This window comes from Vicugna pacos, chromosome 2, assembly GCF_048564905.1.
Source record: "Vicugna pacos chromosome 2, VicPac4, whole genome shotgun sequence".
NCBI lineage: Eukaryota > Metazoa > Chordata > Mammalia > Artiodactyla > Camelidae > Vicugna > Vicugna pacos.
The window spans coordinates 78938212-78958083 of record NC_132988.1 but is presented as its reverse complement, the minus strand read 5'-3'; the positions used below and the strand labels follow the sequence as shown (position 1 = coordinate 78958083).

The window sequence follows — 19872 nt, the reverse complement described above, 5'->3', positions numbered from 1 at the left end:
GTTGCAAGTCTGTGCAGCATTCTGGGGAGCATCCCAGATCACTCTGCACAGCTCCAGGGGTCAAGAAGGCAGGACTGGGTACTAGGGGCCCAACCCAAGCAAGTGTCCAGAGACAGGAAGGCTGGAGGGAAGCACAGTGAAACACTGGTCAGAGTGGACATCTGCCCAGCACGTCTGAGGAGAACTCAAAAGCTAAGCCCCCATCTAAAGTCATTTTGTCTTAAAGTAGGTGTCAGGGTGCTTGATTTGTATATTTGGGATCCCTTTACCATCCCCTATGGGATGATGAAGTTAGTTTTCCCTGTCCCTGTTCTAATGTGTTGATTGTCTTTTATAGAACTCAAAGAGCCTGTGGGACAAATAGTGTGTACAGATAAAGGCATCCTTGCGGTAGAACAGAATAAGGTCCTTATCCCACCAACCTGGAACAAAACTTTCGCTTGGGGCTACGCAGACCTCAGCTGCAGGCTGGGAACCTATGAGTCAGACAAGGTTTGCATTCTTTCTTGCTCACTCATTTAATCTTGCCCCTCCTTGGTCTGGATTTCCTGCTTAATGGGGATGGGGAGAGCTTAGGCCAAGGGCTTCTCAGCTGTTCCTCCACAGCCCAGAGGGAGGGAGAGCTTCACTGCCTCACCTCAGGATAAGGTAGTGGACAAGTCATGTTTCCTGCAGAAAAGCCTCTCCTGAAAAGTTGTGTGCGAGGGGCCAGCAGTTTCCCTCCTGTTCAGAGAAGCCCTCCCAGAGGTCCTAACCAGCCAGGTAGTCAGCATTTCTGCCAACGGAGGAGCCTCCTTTTGAGTCATCATCTGGCCCGCTTGCCGTTTCAGTGCTCTCAAGTGGCTGTCAGCAAACCTGTCACCCCTTCCCCAAGAAGCAGCAGCTGCCGTTCTGAGCCCCATCAGTATCTCTTGCAAAGGCAGTATGTAGTGATCCTCTGGTGCCCAGGGCTTGCCCTCTGACGTCCCCTCCTGAGCGCACCAGGGGCCTGGTCTGTGCGAGTGTGTAACAGACTTCTGTTCAGTCACGTTCTCACTGATCAGCTGCCCTCGTGCTTTCCTGTCACATTCTGACTGGCTACGGCAAACGCACCCTGTTACCAGGTTACCCCCTGCATCTGACATAGCATCACACACTCTGAACATCATTTTCCAGGACCGGAGAAACTGGAGACCCCCATTATGAGCAAAGTCCTTTTTTTTTTTTATTTTTAACAGCCACTGTAGTTAGGAGGCTGTAGGGAATAAATAGTTCAGAGTAGAGCTTCGGTGGGCCTGTAGTTAAGTTGAAGCCAGCCCAGCACATACATATGCCTGTGAGGGACCTACATAGAGGTTCTCCTCCACTCAGTATGCTCGCTGTGTTTCAGAAGCTTGTAGCGCTTGGTGATGGCATGTGTGTCTCACATCTGTTCTGTCTTACAGGCAGTGACTGTTTATGAATGTTTGTCTGAGTGGGGCCAGATTCTCTGTGCAATCTGCCCCAACCCCAAGCTGGTCATCACGGGCGGAACAAGCACAGTTGTGTGTGTGTGGGAGATGGGCGCCTCGAAGGAAAGGGCTAAGACCCTCACTCTCAAACAGGTAACAACGTGCAGAAGATGGACACAACATACACACCTCAGTTGCCCACATTCCAGAGAAACCAGGAAACGCCCATAATTCCAAGGTGTTTCAGACATAATGGACAAAACCAAATAAATGTATGTTCTTTTGCTGGAAATGGGTCTAAAGTAAAGGAATGAAATCAGAAGATACTATTTCTGAAAATGATCTAAACTGGTCCTTTTTTAAATCTGAAGCAAGCTGTCTTTAGGTCATATTTTTTATAATAGCTCCAAGTAATTTAAACGTTTCTCAGAAGTTATATGTAGGTTAAATTTTTGCAAACCAAATTATTTTGGTTTTGGTTCATACCCATTTCCTTTCTGAGTTACTTTCATTCATCTAGAGCATTAAATCAAAAATTCTTTAGTTTTTCTGTTTCTTTTATCGTGTTCTTAAGAACATGACAAACTCATGAATGTATTCAGTAGAACCACTGATGATTTTATTAACAAGTATTTCTGATCACTTGTTATCTGCTATTATAAATTTTTAATCAAAGTAAGAATCCTTTTATAATTAAGCCATCATCTTTTAATATTTGATTTGTAAGTGGATTTACCATACAGGTTTAACGAAGTATACATCTAGTTGTTTTTTTATGATGCACATTTGAAAAGTAGTGTAACAATGATATCTGCCGTTTATTATTTATCATTATTATATATATATGTATCATTATTTCTTTATCATTATTACATATTGAGCACCTGCCATGTTCAGGTCACAGTGCTAGAAGTTTAAAAAATGTAAAACTCCAATCCTGCTAATTCTACAGGGTACTCATCATCCCTATTTACACCTAAAAAATCATGGCTTAGAGGTTAAGACACATCCCCATGTCACAGTGATAAAGCCACGATATAAATTCAGTTCTGTGTTTAAAGCCCGGCTCAAGCAAACAGTGGTGTTTTAAATATCTGTGGGAAGAACTGAACCCCTCATACTTACACCAGTGTCCACCTGTGTAGTCTAGAAACTTCTTGGGTTGCTGGGTCTGAAAGGGAGCCCCGTAAGAGACAGTCTCGACGTGAACAGACACGAGGTTGGCGGTGCAATTTGCTGGTCCGGACGCCCCTGCTGTGACAGTCTTTTCACCTTAGAAAGTGGGCTTTGAAGCTAGTGTGCCTGTAGCCCCTCGGTAGAAAGTACTCCTTACGTAAAAGAGCCTTCTGGGGTTTGCTAAATCTATAGTAAGGATGTCTGCGTGACCAGAATTTTAGGCTGACAACCCATTAATTAAATAGTAAATACTCAGGAATTCCTAACAGTAATCTGAACCTTGTTCTTCAAAAATACTTATTTTCCCACATTGCCATTTCCCCGGATCCTGTTTCTCTTCGTATTCCAGCAAAAGAGAAAAGTTCTTATGCTAGTTTGAAGTAGGGGTCCCTGGCAGACACATGTCCAGGTGTGTCCAGTTCAGTAACAGACTCATCACACACATCAGGCCCACATCTCCCTTATCTTTCTTGGACCACGTACTGCAACAGTGCATTTCTCACCCTTTGTACATTTTTAAAAAATCTGTCCAATTGTAGTTCCTGAGAATGGATTTAACAGGAGTTGATGGCATAAAAAAATAGATTCCGGGTTTAAATCCTGTATTTTGGGGGCCCTGATTGTTACATCTCCACATAGAAACAGTCTGAAGAAACCCAAGCCGGGTTGCAATTGCTGCTCCCCCTTCCTTCTAAGATCCTGGCCCGAGTCCAGGAAAGAGGTGGTAGAGAGTGAGATTAGAGCCTCCCGAGTCCTCCAGATTCCCCTCTTCCCCCCCGTGGGAGGAGGCGGGGACACAGGAGGAGGGTGAGGACTCTGCAGACATACTGCGCAGGGCCCTCGCTCCCAGCACGAGCGCTGCCCTTTCCTTTGCGTCCGCGTCTCCCGGAGCCCCTCCAGGACCGCTCCGCTGTGACCAGCCTGGTTTTTCTCTTCTCCTCCTAGGCCTTACTTGGCCACACGGACACTGTCACCTGTGCCACCGCATCACTAGCCTATCACATAATTGTCAGTGGGTCCCGTGACCGAACCTGCATCATTTGGGACCTGAACAAACTGTCGTTCCTAACCCAGCTCCGAGGCCACCGGGCTCCCGTTTCTGCTCTTTGTATCAATGAATTAACAGTAAGTAGTAAATTGCCTACTTGGTTTATGTGTCAGAAAAAAAGTAGCTCTGGCTAGTAGAAACAAAAAATGGCTCTATGTGTTTTCTAAGTTGATGGGTACTCATTTTTAAAAGCCTCTTGACTTACATGTTGTTTGCAAAAGGAAATGAATATTAAACTTTGTAACCCAGAGAGCAGTTGTCTTAGAATCCAATTATGGCAGCATACTTTAAAGTATTTGGGTCAAATAGAACATTCTAGAATATGCTTTTTAAAAAGCAGATTTGGGGACTTGTTAAAATTGTGTGGACGTTTTTATGAAATATATTCAAAGTATTTATTATATGAAGTGAAAAGAGTAACATTTGGATACCCAGACAAGAGAATAATTATTGTAAAACTTTTCAAAACAGACCCTAAAGTTATCAGAGAACAGTATCTCTTCTCAAAAATACAAATAAATACAATGAATCAGAATAGGAGCCCCCCCATGCAGACCAGGCCCCCCTGTGGTGGCAGAGGGGAGGGCAGTCACTGCTAAGGTGTGTTGGCAAATGGGGAGCTAAGGGTAGATGTGGAAAGACTGAGGTCTCGGTGTCCAAGGGACAAATGATCAGAGTCATATGTAGGTGAAGCCCACATACGCAAACCAAAATCCGCCAGAACCCCGCTCCTCCTCATTTCTTAGCTCTGTGCACCCTATCCCACCGTCACCCTCAGCCCTGCCCGGATCGTCCTGCATGACACAGGGTAGTTCTAACCGCGTCTCACCATCATCCACGGGCAGCTGTCCTCTTGAGGGATGCTGACTATTACGCTTTTAGTCAGATACCTCGTGGTCACTCAGAGAAAAAGGAAAGGGGAAGTTACTCAGTTCTAGTTAATGGCACTTCGATCGTCTCGTCTTAGTAAGAATCATCAGAGTTGGGAATGAGTGGGAGCATGAGGGCTAAAAGAGTCAGATTCTTCTTTTGTTGTATTTGAAAAGCTTAAAATGTGTTTCGAACAGCACCTTGGGTTGGGCGTGCCAACACACCTAAGAGGTTTGTGGAAATATCCGTGCAACAGAAGCACCCTGATCCCGGCTGCGTGGCTGAGTCCAATGCTTAGTCGTGCTATTTCAAGCACTTTGTTTTGGGTTTGTTGTTAACTTAAACCCTGAGAATTTTATTTATCATTAGCTGTTATTTGAGCCAGTACACACCCATTGGATTGCAGTCGTTGCTGCAGACACTACAGACGTACTAGATTCTTCCCTTTTAAGATGCTTTTGTAATCTCTTAGTAACTCGTGGAAAGATTTCCGTTCCTGCTATATTTCTGCCACCACTGTCAAGGCTGCTTCACTTCACTTTGCATTTTGGGCCTCAGCTACCTTTCAGTTGCCCTTTAATTCTCTGTCTTACTCTCGGCCCTCATAACCACGGGGCTTGCTCCAGCGCCCTCTAGCCGAGGTGCCCTGGGGTAAGTGAAGAAAGCCTCGCGTGGCGCTGCCTCCTGTCTCCTGCAGAGACTGAGGCCGTGAATTAAAACTCAGCTGCCGACACTTGCCATCAGAGGCGGTGCAGCGGCTGGTACAGAGGTAGGCACGGCAGTGGTTTGCTAAGCATTATTTTTGTTTGGGATTTGGTTTGGTTCTTGCCTCCTTGGTAGAATAAGAGCCGAGAGAGAACAGATAGCAAGACTGGCACAGACAGTGGTCTGGAAAAGCCCCAGGCCGTCTCGGCAGCCACCCCGGCCTCCCCCTTCCCTTCTCTCTTGTGTTGGTGCTGCTGTTCAGTGTCTGGCTTCCCTCTGCTTTTGGTGACCGTCTTCCAGTTTCTGTAGGTTCTCATGTGCCTCCTGGCTGTACTGGAATTCACCAGGTCATTTCTGAAGTCAGCACCTTGCATCGTGACAGCCGGACTGTCTCAGGGAGGAGACAGGCAGCTTGGGATGTTGTATAAGCTTTGGGGCCAGAGAGAGCTGGGTTCAGGTCTTCACTCGGTGGTACCAGGCAAGCTAGTTAAGCTCTTTGCATCTCCCTTTCATCCTCTCTTTAGAGGCTCAGAGCAGCTAAGCTCACAAGATTGCTGTAAGGATGGATGGAATGTGTCGGGCGTCCACCACAGTAACACGCAGTAGATGCTTCAGGAAGCACCTTAATTCCTTTAGTGCTAGTGGATTATATTCTCACCAGGTTGGGTAGAGCCCAGCCGGGCAGAATTTGAAGGAAAAGCTTGGTTTTTTTTTCTATCTTCAGAACTCATGAAAACCTGTATTATCAGTTCAGGGAGGCTTAGAGTGTATTCATTTTGCCAAGAAATGGCCTACATACCAGATTTTCCCCCCTCATCCTCCCACCCTTATGTGAATACAAATTTTTAAATACAATATTGCAGTGTTATCAAGACTTCATCTGTTCATTTATTGAAGAGAGTTACAGCTGTGTGTGGACTGAAAGATTTCTACCCTGTGATTTTGGTGATTGGGCTCATTTTATAAAGTTAAGTGTCGGTGGACTCATTCCTCTAAATCAGAGGTATAAATAGGTTTTGTAAACAGTGGGAGGAAAAAGAAGTAGTTCATCACCTCCTCGGGTTACAGACAGCTTTGATCTGGAATAAAGCGGACTCTGCAGTGTGCGGGGGCGTGAGCTGGGAGCGCCGAGGGGCTCCTGCCTCTCTCCATTTGCTGGCGCCTTGGTTGCAGCATCCGTGCGACGTCAAATTCCTAAAGAGGCCTCTGTTCAGGATATTCGTTGAGTCAACTAGCACTGAATTCCAGGCTGCGTCAGAAATCACCCCGTCACCGGTCAAAGGACTGAGAGGGTTTCTGAGAGCTGGGCAGGGGTTCAGTTTGCTTCTGAAACTAGAGTGTAACCTGGCGTGAATGAAGTTCTTTTCTCCTCTCAGGGGGACATTGTGTCCTGCGCTGGCACGTACATCCACGTGTGGAGCATCAACGGGAACCCTGTCGTGAGTGTGAACACATTCACAGGTAGGAGCCAGCAGATTGTGTGCTGCTGCGTGTCGGAGATGAACGAGTGGGACACGCAGAACGTCATAGTCACAGGACACTCGGATGGCGTGGTCCGGGTAAGTCGGCTGCTCACCTGGGACTTGTGCAGCTGTCCACGGTGGGGGACACCTGGAGGGCATGGTGCTGTTTAGCGACTCTCACTCAGATTCAGACCAAGCTTGGGCATTGTGTTACCAGACGTGGGGGTCATCAGTGACTGGCCTCTTCTCTTCCCATTAAGTAGACCTGTTAGTGCTACTAACCACTTGACAGCTTGACACAGAATCACTTAACCATGATTCCCACGTCACACTGGGATTGTTAAAAATGTCGGCTGCTTAAGTACTGGCTTTTCATCCTGTCAAGTGGCTTCTTAGGGGAAACAGGGGCTGTCTCTTCTCTGCAGAGAATCCCAGAGCTAGAAGATTCTCCCAGGGCCTCAGGTCATCCATTCATTCCCTGCCTAGAATCCTGGGTGATTTCATCTGAACAGTTTATCATCTGAACAGTTTATCCTTTCTTAGTTTTGTATGCATCGGGCCTCTACCTAAGATGGAATCCACAAAGTGTTTACCTCTATAGTCTGTTCTAGCGTTCGGGAGACTTTTCTGTGTGTCTTTCTTCTTTAAATGCACTCTATAAAAGCAGAGAGCAGCTGGTTTCTGCCTTGTAATCACAGTCACTTGCTGAGCAAAATGAGGCCATGGGCCACACCCGTGCCACACCCATGCCACACCCTGCATCTCAGAGGACAGGCCAACCCCTGAGCCTGCAGAGCAGCATCCCAGATTACTCCACCAGCCAGGCATGGCGAAGCACCCCTCAGCCAAGAGACCCTGGGGGCCCTGCTCCCTGTGTGCCTTCCTGGGGATCTGGAGTCTAGATCAGTGTGTGTGAGGCTCCCAGGGGTTTTTGTAGGAAACAAAGAAGTGTGCTTTGTTGAACCATGATTTTCGAGTGCGTTTGGCCCCAGTCCTTTCCCCTCCACCGTGAAACACCCAGTAACATCTCATGGAACACAGCTTGGGAGGAACTGTTTATTTGGAGGTAGTCCCTGCCAGTTTTCAAGATAGAGGGAAATCTAACTATATACGAATAACAGAAATTAAGTTATCTGTTTAATCCCGAGATTCCGTCTTTATCCAATAACATGTAAATTGTTCTTGTAATCTGTTTAACTGGTTTTTATTTCCGTACTCACTTGAATTCAGTTTTGGAGAATGGAATTTTTGCAAGTTCCTGAAACACCAGCTCCTGAGCCTGTTGAAGTCCTGGAAATGCAAGAAGACTGTCCAGAAGCCCAAATAGGTATTTAATACTTTCTAAAAAGTACTTCCATAATTTTCTTTTTTTTAAGTCATTACAAGCACACTTACATCAAACAACACAAGCAAGAGGCTGAGGCTGGGCGTTGCTGTCAGAAGCAGGAGCCCCGCCTGGTGTTGAAGGAGCCGGGCAGGCACGCCGAGTCCTCCGGTTCACCAGGCAACGCCCAGCGTGGTGGTGTCTTGTGGTCGGCTCCCGCGTCCCATGATAAATACGGTTATGAGCTCCCCGGAGTACCAGACGCTTGGGCTTTCGGTTCAGAAAAATAAAAGCCGATCTGGAGGGCACCGTGTTAGATAGACGGCCACACCTCAGACCCACGTCTGTCCCACCCGTGACTTAGACAGCTCAGTGTGAGGGACACAGGGCCATTAGGCTGGTAAACTCTTCACAGAGGCAAACCAGAGTCCACGCCCTGGACCTGCTCAGGGAGGGCATTCATTCAAACAGAAGCCTGCTGATCTGTTATCAGCTGTATGTGAAGCACTTTAAAATTTTCCAGTGAAATATGGAGATAGATTATTTTTATGCAGAATGATTGGAAGCAATGCCATAAAGTCAGGCTAAGATCTGCTTTGAGTTACTGAAAGAAGCCATCCTCCATCGATTTAGAACACTTGGTACAAGACACTTCACAGAAAGGACCAGGGTTTTAAGTTTAACCTTTCGGTTGTCTCTTCGTGGTTAATGTCTGTGCCCTGAGGATTCAGCGTAAGCTTGACGATGTGAGGGAGTTACTAAGGGAAAAGGTGTACTATCAGAAAGGCATAAACCACCTGTCCTAGGAAGCCGAAAGTGGTTTTTACTGTCTTTGCCAGAACCGACGGACTGGGCATTTTAATGCTTGTACTACCTTAATGCACGTAAATGTCTACCTAGTCAAATGCAGCCCTGCTGAGAAAGTCATCTGGGTGTTGGGGGACCTAAAAATTCAGTTCTGTTCAGTAGGTATTTGGGAGTTAATAGCCACGTGTGTCGGATGCTGAGTTAAGCAGTCCAGTGAGAGGTGGGCCACTTTTACCTCCTTTAACAAAACTTTTGAGTGAATTACAGCGGACAGGGATGAATAAGAGAGACCGAAGTCAGGTCCAGGGAGGAGGGACATGTATGTCCTCATCCTCCTCGCGTATTCATACTGTGGTCAGAGTTTGGCAGAAGTGGCAGAGGGAGAGAGCAGCCCACGGGAGGGTTGACCTGGGATGGTGACAAGGTGGTGGGACTTGCGGGCAGTGGCCTGCTGAAAGGGACAGGGACAAGTGAGTGGTTCACTGGAAATCAAAGCCATTTTATTTGAAGCTTATTTGAAGACTATAAAATTAATGATCATAAACCATTGGGTGAAAAAAATTCACTGAAATTAGTCAACTAGTCTACTAATGTTAGCGAGTAGAAAGGAGGCAAATTATGTATCAGTCTTGCTAAAAAATACGTGTAGTGGGCTGGTACTTGCATGCATGTGCATGCTCTTTTTTCCAATTACGTATATTTATTTCTCATAAATATTCCCTCCAGTAGACTTTATTGCAGGACTTTGAGATGAAGAAATGCACACAACAATAGAAAGAGGAAGAAAAACAAAATTCTAAATCACGGCTTTCAACACACCTGGTAATAAGTCCCTTTGCAGGGCAGGGCCTGGCGAGCTCACAGATTGGGGCAGGGAGGAATGACTCGCCAGTAGCAGGGACAGCCTGTAGACAGGCTGTGAACCCTGCGACCAGTGCGAGAAGGTGGGCCCCTGCTGCTGGCTCTCCTTCCTGCCCTCCTGACTGGGACCCGGTGCCATTCAGATGCATAGGTGAAACCCCCTCGCACCTTCTCTTGTTCTCCACCCTGACTCCCAGTAAAAGCACTTGCCCAGGGGTCCTTCTGTATCTCCCCTGCGTGCTTGAGTCCCCTCCCTTGGCACTCCCTCCCAGGTGACCCCCATGCCCTGTGGCCCGCAGTGACTGTCTTGAGACCTCTGAGTGTAATAAACTTTTATTCCCCCCTCAGAAAACAAAATTAAAACTTTCATCAATAGTTCATTCATCTATGTTGTCGTCATTTCTATTGACTGCTCTATGGAAGACACCATGCTTGGGACTCCTCTCCAGCTGTTCACTGTCTTGTAGAAAGAATGTCCAAAAGTAATAGTTTGGGTTGAGAATTTCAAGTATGTGAGGGAGTCCAGAGGGACGGTTACTTCCTGTTGCAGGAATGAGGTAAGATTTTAGAGACAGAAGCATTTATGCTATGCCTTGGAAGACAGGCAACATTGGAAGACACAGAGACTGGGAAGACAGGTCTAGGCAGGGCCAGCCCGCGTGTGCAGAGTCAGCTGTAAGGAGGAGCAGGGCTGCGGAGAGAGCAGAGTCCGCGGCATCCAGCTGAACTGCGGTGGGAATGGGAGGCAGGTAGGTAGTGAAAAATTCACAGAGGCAGGTTTTGGCCAGACTGTGAAAGAATGAATGCCAAGCTGAGCATTTTGGCCAACGCATTCTCTGAACTCAGAAATTCTACCGTTTAGCTAAAAGTACCTCGCTGAAAATTCTGACAATTTATTTTCTCTTACTGTACTAAGCTTCAAATACTAAGTCTGTTGTGTCTTAACTAGTAGAGGAAAAATACCAGTGGGACAAAGCTGGCTCTAACTGTAATGTGTGTGTGTTTCCTAATTCTCCCAATACTACCCAGGGCAGGAAGCCCAGGACGAGGACAGCAGCGACTCGGAAGGTGAGGAGCAGAGCATCAGCCAGGACCCCAGGGACACGCCCAGCCAGCCCAGCAGCACCAGCCACAGGCCCCGGGCGGCCTCCTGCCGAGCCACGGCCACCTTGTACAACGACAGTGGCTCCGACGACTCCCGGCGCTGGTCCGACCAGCTCAGCCTCGATGAGAAGGACGGCTTCATCTTTGTGAACTATTCCGAGGGCCAGACCAGAGCCCACCTGCAGGCCCCCCTTACCCACCCCCACCCCAGCCCCATTGAAGTGCGGAACTACAGCAGATTGAAGCCCGGTAACTTGAAGTCTGGGGTCTGCTTCTCGCTCCTTGTGGGCGGTGTGAGGGTTGGTGGACTGAGGCAGGGGCTGTGGGGGCCACTCACAGAGGGCCTCGAGCTGTTGCTTGTGCGCAGTGGACCTGGAGGCCCTTAGAGATTCTGCCCTGCAATGGTGTTTGCAGTATGTTGAGTGTTTTTTTGGATTTTTTTGTTTTTTTAAAGAAAAACACCTCAAACCAAAGACTTCATTCGTTCACAAATCATGAAAACCTCTGAAAATAGACAGGTTATAGATCACAGATAAGTAAATGTATTCACAGGTAACTTGCCTGTGACCGAGTCAGAGGCAGGATCCTCAGGTGGAGAAGTTGTATCTTGTCCTGAGGAGTTCCCCTTCTCTGTGTGTGTCTCTTTGAAGGGGACGATCTCTGACCTGGCCCGTGGCCAGTGTCAGGCTAGACTGTGCCTTCAACTGAGGCACCAGAAAGGCTGCCAGACTGTGCGTTGGGGGCACCGCAGCCATTGAGGGCACCAGGTTGGGCTGAACCCACAAATGTTGTTTCCCTTCGCTCTAGTAGGTCACTCCCCGCACTCTTCCTCTCCAGGGTACCGGTGGGAACGGCAGCTGGTGTTCAGGAGTAAGCTGACGATGCACACTGCCTTTGACCGGAAGGACAACGCGCACCCAGCGGAAATCACCGCCCTGGGCGTCTCCAAGTAAGTGTCAGACCTCTTCCCACCACTCTTCCCACTGGCTCCTTGCCCGGCCCGGGCCCACACCCTCCAGGCAATCTCTGGGGAGCACAGGTTTCACCCGCATCATCACACGTGGCTTCAACAGACGATCAGAAGCAGCAGCCCGGCAGTGTGTGGATTCCACTTCGGAATTTAAAAAACAAAAAGCTCTCCCTTCTGTATTCTTCGAAGGTCCGGCAAGGTTTGATCCAAGGAGAGGGGAGACGGAAGAGTAAACCGGGCTCAGTTCTGCTCTTGCCCCTTTGCCCCCACCGCAGCGCCCTGGCCCGCGGGCAGCCTGCGTCACGGCAGGCTCTCCAGCCGAGGCGGTGCCGAGGCCTTCCCCGCAGTGACTCTGCGTCCTGTCTCCTGCAGGGATCACAGCAGGATCCTCGTGGGCGACAGCCGAGGCCGCGTCTTCAGCTGGTCCGTGAGTGACCAGCCCGGCCGCTCCGCCGCCGACCACTGGGTGAAGGATGAAGGAGGGGACAGCTGTTCGGGCTGCTCGGTGCGGTTTTCCCTCACAGAAAGGCGGCACCATTGCAGGAACTGCGGTCAGCTCTTCTGCCAGAAGTAAGATGAGGCGCAGTCTGTCTGTCTTGGGCTAAGCGCTCAAATATTCCCTTTGCCCGGCACACAGAGTCTGAGTTGCTGTGTGGACCCCGCTCCAGTGGGCTGTGTCACTTAAACCAGCTTCGCTTTCTCATCTTTCTTTTATTACCATTGCAAAGTATCTCTGTCATACCGGAAAAGACAGAGGCAGCCATCACAGACACCTGGACACCCTGACTCAGAGTGGGAAGGTGCTCATGTTTTCCCATATTTGCATATAAAACATTACAGATTCACTTTAAGTCCTCTCTTCACGGACACCAGTCACACCCTCTTCTCCATATTTTTGTGCTTTGACTGCATACATCTTATTCATAGACAACACTATATTATTGTTTGTTGTATTTTCAGTTTACGTAAATACAGCATACCATCTGTACCCTTTGTAACTTGCTTTTTTTACTCAATGTTCTTTTTGAAATTATTCACGTAAATAACTATTATTCTAAGTTTTATTTTGACTGCTGTCATATATCTTTTATACAAATACATCAAAATTTCTCCTTTCTTTTCATGGGCTCTTAAGGGATTTTTTCATTCTGTCAGTACTGTAAACAGTGCTGCAGTGCACACCCTTGTAAGTGCCCTCTTAATACACACGCTGGAGCGTCCTTAGAGGAGATACCTCAGAAGGGAATTGACAGATCGTAGACATACTGTTGAGCTTAGCTAGATGTCGCCAAATGACTCCCCAAAACATCCGTGCTAATTTACTCTGCCTCCAGCAGGGTATGTGGTTCTCCCAGTTCTTCCTCCTGCGTGGTGTTTGCCAGCCTTCTCCACTTGCACCGGGCTGAAGGCAGGCCAAGAGATTGTTGTTTGAACTCCAGTGCTCCTGAGTCTGAACATCTTTTCATATGCTTATTGCCAATTTGAGTTTCCTCTTGGGTGACTTGGCCTGTCTTCCTCTGAGTCTGCCCTTCTGTTTTTCTCCACCTACTCGAGGTGTTATTTGCGTATCACGGACTCTCATCCTTTGTCTGTTAGGTGTCTTCCAGATACCTTCTGCCAGTCTGTGGCTTGTGTTTTAACTTTATGCATGTTTTTTGTGTCACACAAGTTTTAAATTTCGTTGTAGTCACGTGAGTGATTTTTGCTTTTTTCTGTCTTAAAATCTTTCCCTGTGCTGAGGTCATAAAGATGACCTTGTTTACTTTCTTTCGAAAATTTCAAAGTTTTGTTTTTCACATTTAGGTCTTTAGGTCCGGATGCATTTGGAATTTATTTGGGGGTGTGACGTGGGGCAGGAATCTCTTATGCTCCCCTGTGTGAAAAGCCTGCTGTCCCACCATCGCTGACTCGGATGCCGTCTCTGTCGTGCCCTGGGGTCCCACCGGGCACGTGCGGTGCTCCCTTCCCACGGCAGACGGCAGGAGAGTTCCCGTAGGCAGTACTCTCTAACGCTCACGTGGCCTCACTAGGGAGCGGCCTTCACAGAACACACAGAGTGTTTGTGTGTCGTCGTTTCTGAGCCAGTCACTGAGGGGCGTTAGCTTATGAGAAAGGACGTGGCCTTGGACTTCCTCTGACCAAATGCTCCCTAGGCTGTGTCCATTTTATTATCTCAGGTATGTTTCTCACCCTCTCTGAGCTTCAGTTTCTTTATCATCTGTAAGATGCAGGTAATTACACACACACACACCCCTCACTGCTGAAGGTGTTGAGAGAATTAAATGAAGTCATGTATGAGGTTTGTAAAGCACCAGGAGTAAGGTCTGGCAATATAGGTGTTCAGTAAGAAACGTTATTATAATCATTCATTTTTTTCTCAGACTAACGTCTTAAACTTTGCTCCTGGGAGGTCTGATTCAAGATGAGGTGGCCAGAATGTTGTTGCCAGCCGTCTCTTATGGGAAGTTCTGTGAGGCTGACAGAGGATTCTGTCTTGCGGGTCTGTGCTTGAGAAGCCCGCTCTTTAAAGTGGTGATCTAGTAATTTCTGGCAGTCAGCATCTCTGTACGTACCGGGCACACATCTGTTCTTCGTAATGTTTAGTTTTCCAAGTATTGCTTAAATGTAGGTAATTCTTTAAATTACCCATTGCTGTCAAATGTCTGATGGAGGCTTTATTTGAAAAACCCAGCCCAACAGTGGTTGATGACGACAGAGGAGGCCCAGCAAGGAAGAGCTGTCTCACAGGGCGCGGCCCTGCCGGTGGTCTCCGTGCCCTCAGTTGCTGAGAGAGCTGGTCAGTGTTCCTGAGGGTCTCGTCAAAGTCCAGTAACAGTGCTTGAACCCCCTTGGGCTGGTAGCACTTCATTTATTCTCTGGACACTTTTACTGGCAGATTAATGGAGGGGATAGAGTTCTCTTCTTCAGTCTTGTGAAGTACAGGCTTAAAGTGATGAAGTGCCACGTCCAAGGTCATGTGCTGCCCTGTGCTAGGAATGGGGATACTTCCTATAAAAAAGAACTTGAACATCTCTAAGTATAGTCTACTTCAAGGAGTTCTATCAAGATAAACAGAAAATGAGAACATTTGGACCAGACAGAAAAGCCAAACTACCTGTTATAGAAATGACTGAGGAGTCAATCCAAGTGTTTAAAAGCCCAAAGGAACTTGATGGTGACCAAAGTGCCTTTTAAAATGGGTAGTAAGTCCTCTTTTGCCAAAAGAAAAAAGTCAGGCTCCAAGTAAAGACACCTCCCAAGTGTACAGGCCGTGAGGACCCGTCCTGCACAGGCCTTGTACCTGTTTGGACCCGTTGGCTTTATCCTGAAGGAAAATTTTTTTTTCCAAATTCTCTGCAGTCAAATAAATGGCTTGCCTAGGTTTAGTACTGCTTTTCTCTGTAGACTGAGACAGCGTTCATTTGGGTCCTTGGTCAGACCACGTGAGGCAAACCGTGTGCCCTTGGCACCCCTCTGGCCCCGGATGCTCCTTGGCACTATCCTTACCACAAGCTTCCCATTTAGTTTTCAGACCAGCGTTTCTGAGCCCAGTGATCAAAGATGGAGAAGTCCCGTAACTGCTTGATTTTGCTTTTCCTTTAGGTGCAGCCGATTTCAGTCAGAAATCAAACGCTTGAAAATTTCATCCCCGGTACGTGTTTGTCAGAACTGTTATTACAATTTACAGCATGAGAGGGGTTCAGAAGATGGCCCTCGAATTTGTTGAAGATTCCACAAGCTGATTGGAGACCATGGTCTGTAGACCCCTCCCCGATGCCCCCCGCCCCCCGTCACAGCTCGCAGCTCGGAAAGCGTGGACAGTCTCCGTTGACACATCTCCATACCACCTGTTTGAAGTATGGAACTCAGAGGGATCACTGAACAAACGGGTGTGGAGAGCAGTCATGGGGCAGGCACTTCAGGTGAACCGCGCAGGAAGAGTACGAGGTGGTTCCTACGAGCAGCAGTGTCCGTATCCGATTCTCCCTTGACAATAGCTGTCTCCAAGAGAAATCCTCACTTACTAACTGTCTTTTTCTCGCGTCTCATTTTTGTAGAGCTACTCATCCTTATTTGGAAAAACCAACGACTACAAAAAAAAAAAAAGGCTTTTAGAAAATGGTTGTAAATCTGACTTCTTTGCAAGTAACTGTGTATATTGTAAATAGGTACAAAGGCCTTTTTTCTAAATAAGGACTTAACTGCCTGTAACATGAGACTTCAAACTAAACCACTGACTCAATGAACTACTTACGATTTGTCTGACATCGCTCACCAATTAATTATAAATATGTTTTTTTAAATCCTCAAAGACATTATCTGTGGTCTTTTTTTTCCCACCCCCCTTTCTATCCCAGCCCATGTGCCCATGTCCTTTCTTTCAAGTTGCCCACAGTATCTCCACTTAACTTAGGCTAATAACCAAAACAATGTAATGGGGACCTTCTTGAGGAAACAGTGTGGGAGAATAGGAGTCTGGGTGCAAGATACCCTGGACATATGTGGGTGTCTCAGACGTGGCTGTGTACCACCTCAGTGTTGTTCTCGTGTTGTAAGACCCCACGTAAATGTCTCTTTGGACTGCTCTTTGGTCGTCACATACCTTCTTAGCACTGCGTGGCGGGGGTCCCAACGCAGTGCAGGACAGCCCTGCTTCAACTAGTGGACGTGTATTTGCATGTAGCCCAAAGTAGCTGCTCTTGCGTAGAACAGAAGTACGTGTCTGATGACACTCATGTTCTGCTATAGCTTATTTTCAAAAAAGGGTTAAAAAAAAAGAAAAAAGTGTACTGTACAGAATTAACATATAAACCTTGTTGTAAAACTGGATCATGTCAGAACTGCTTATAATTAACCTTTACCATTTAATGCCATCTACCTGAAAACAGTGAGATTTATACTGTATCAATGTCTATTTTTTTGTTTTTTTGCTATGAATATAGTTACAGTATTTTAATATTTAGTTATTTAATTTGTTCTACTAGTTGGATACAGAACACACAAATCCAGGGAGACTAAAGCTGGTAGGGGCTAAGAGATTAGTTTACAGAAAAAGGCTTTGGTGGTGGGATTTTTTTAAATGTGTGTTATGTACATATATATATATATATATATATACATATATATATAAAAAACAAATGAAACAATTAATCTAGATTTTAACATTTTCAGATATTTAGTGATAATATTATGAACAATTCTAAAAAGCCCTGTGATCTGAAAAATGTAGACGCAGTCATGGCCCAAGAAAGGAAGGACGGTCACAGGCCTTCACACCTCATGGGGTTTCATACGAAGGACAGCGGCTTTGGCTTCCCGACGTTTCATCTTTAGGCCCTGGTGACAGGCACACTTATGCACTAAAATGCACATATATGCACATGCATTCAAAATAGGCATTGGTACAACAGTAATCTTGTACCTAATGGGCTGAAACCAGCTTAAGAACAAATTTGTTCTTCCTGATAACTAGGTCTCCAAGAGAAAATATAAAGGCTGCTTTAGTGCCTTACGCTTACTAAATTTAAACCTGTATTTACCTAGGTTTGAGCCTACAGTCTATTTATGATTACATATCAAAATTGATTACAACACTTCCATTTCTAAAAGTTCAAATATACTTGTTAATAAAAGGATTATTGGCATTAATACTTTAACTTGAAGAGAAGTTGTGTTCTGTTTTCCTTTCTGTGTCTTACCCCTCCCCGCCCGCCACCTCCTTACTTCAATTCTCGTAAATGATGCTGGATATTCAGCAGTTGCAGGAGTCGTGCCCTGGCGTCGCCGCGGGCTCTGCCCCTGTCCGGCCGTGTAGGTGAGCGGTAGCAGTGTTATTCTACACTTTTTAAAAGACGTGTCCTCCTTGTGTCCATGACCCATGTCTACCCCAAACCCAACGGCAGAGGTGTTCTTTAAAGACTTGAATATATGAATGTCTGTATGTAGTTACTTAAAGGTTATTCCTCTGTGTAACATGAAGTTATATGAGATGAACACTTTGAAACTTTCCAACACAACTTCCATAACTAGAAGGTGGAAACCAAAACCCTCGTGATAGCATTTCCTCTGGCAGCTGGTGCTGTGGGCAACTGTTTTGTTCAGTGGGGTTTCTTTTCTTTTTGCTTCTAATGCAGAAATCACAAATCACTCACACATACAAGTACACTCACATGCATCAACTGATTGTTTCTCCGGCTGTCTTTCTGTGTTCCATGTAAACTTGTTCACCAACATATATTCTCAGCATGTGCATCCACCTTTGTGTGGTCCGTGTTCTTTCTCTGAGAGTACCTCACAGGGCTTCTGCCTGATCTTTGCAGTTCGTTTGTCCTTCCATCCATCCATCTGTCCATTTATTCATTCATGTGTTCTAACACTCGTGTCTGGTATGCAACTGTCACGTCATGCTTTTGAGGAGGAGAATAGCTGCCCCTAGCAGCCATCCGCCTGGATAATAGCAAAACACTCTAGATAAGTTATTTTGCACTTTCTTATGTATAAAGTTGGTAGAAACTTATTTTTGCTTTGTATCATTTAAATACATTTTGTTTTGGTAAATGAACTGTGTATAAAATATTTATGCCGTTAAAACTGTTTTTAGAGAGTATTTTTAATTTCAGCAAGTTTGGTTACTTGTTGCATGACAATTAACACAGCTGACTTTTTGTGTCAGTGCAATGTATATTTTTTTTGTCCTGTTATTAACTTGTAAGCCCTAGTAATGGCCAATTATTTGTACAGCAACAGAAGTAAATTGAAGATACTGGCTAAGACTGGATTGATTGTGGACTTTTGTACTATATTGCAGAATCCGATTATCTGTTCTTTGGTGGTTATGTAAAAGGCCTGGAGAATTACTATCTAGTGTGCAATCTGTGATAACTGAATGTTCATTGTATATCTGTCTCTGATGCAAAAAGGTAGAGTAACACAATTACAATACATGATTAAATGCAATAGTCCAGATACTTTTTTTTTCATTTCAAATAAATACCTACTGTTTACCACCACCCCCCACCATCCCCCCAAAAAAGGAGAAGAAAGTTGTTTCTAAGCCAATTCTTCAGGGATAGAAAAACAAAAATGAGGTCTAATGGAACTCTGTGTAGTTCTTTTTACGCTGTGAATATATCCTTCGAAAATACCTGCTTAAAATCTCTGCTTTCAGAGGTGTTAGCTATTAGGGTCTGGTTCAATTTCTAGTTTGATCCATCTTTGAAAACCAGGCTTTCTGCATCCTGAGCTTCCCAGTTGTGCTGGATTCCGGGGGCAGCCCCTTCTGGAAGCACAGCGCCCACTGTCATTGGCCAGTCTTTACTTTGCAGTCCTGATCTGAGAATGTTAGCAACTCACATATACTTTTATAGTTACTAGCTTACTTGGTTGTAAAACTGACTTCCCAGTAAAAGAGAGTATAGAAAACACTTTTTAAGCTTATTTAGGCTGCTTTAGTGACTTTCCTTCTATTCTGAAGATACTCACAGAGTTGCCAGTTCATTGTAAGCGTGAGCAGCAGAGTGTCAGATTTAAAGATTATTGTGCGTATTACAGATTCTATGCCAATGCAACTCCAGTTTTGTGGCAGAAAATACAGGAATGCCAAGAACCGCTAGGACAACAGATACTTCTCCAAAAATAAGTCAATGGTAAGAGAGAAAACCTAGGGCAGTTCCCTTTGTTTTGATGCAGTACTACTCAAGATGCTAATGACCTTGGGAAGAGTTGCTGTCAAGGATGAGCCTGCAAAAATTCTGTCAGGGTTTCAAGGCCAGACATGCAAAAAACATCTTCAATAAAATTTCCTCTTCACTCATTTTGGCCCATTTGGAGCATCACAGAAGAAGCAGTCCAGTGGAACTGGTTTAGCACTAGCTTAGTTCTTTTTTTTTTTGCTTTTTCAGTGTTTTCCCCCACCCCCTGCAAAGCTCCTTTTTATTTGTTGTTCCTTTTGACTTCTGCTAGAAATGGCACCACACCAAGCTCCCAGGCTTAGAGATAGCATGGTGTTGGGAGAGCCATGGCACCGAAATTCAGAGAAGAGGGCAGCTCTCCTCAGCTTGTGAACTTCTGAAGGCCCTGTCAGTGCACCAGGTCCCCCATGTGAGTACTGACTG

General features: G+C 46.0%; 1 protein-coding gene across 5 annotated transcripts in view; it reads left to right on the top strand.

The window, feature by feature from the left end:
* WDFY3 (WD repeat and FYVE domain containing 3) overlaps positions 1–18715 on the top strand; it is a 241446-nt gene extending 222731 nt beyond the window's left edge. For all 5 annotated transcript variants that reach the window (XM_072942738.1, XM_072942743.1, XM_072942751.1 and 2 more), the window contains 9 exons: positions 338–492; positions 1425–1583; positions 3552–3731; positions 6606–6788; positions 7923–8019; positions 10714–11037; positions 11626–11737; positions 12131–12328; positions 15362–18715. In XM_072942738.1, the coding sequence (XP_072798839.1) occupies positions 338–492; positions 1425–1583; positions 3552–3731; positions 6606–6788; positions 7923–8019; positions 10714–11037; positions 11626–11737; positions 12131–12328; positions 15362–15485 (1532 nt within the window). In that variant the 3' untranslated portion in view covers positions 15486–18715. The remainder of the gene's footprint in view (positions 1–337; positions 493–1424; positions 1584–3551; positions 3732–6605; positions 6789–7922; positions 8020–10713; positions 11038–11625; positions 11738–12130; positions 12329–15361) is intronic.
* Positions 18716–19872: the final 1157 nt, after the last annotated feature.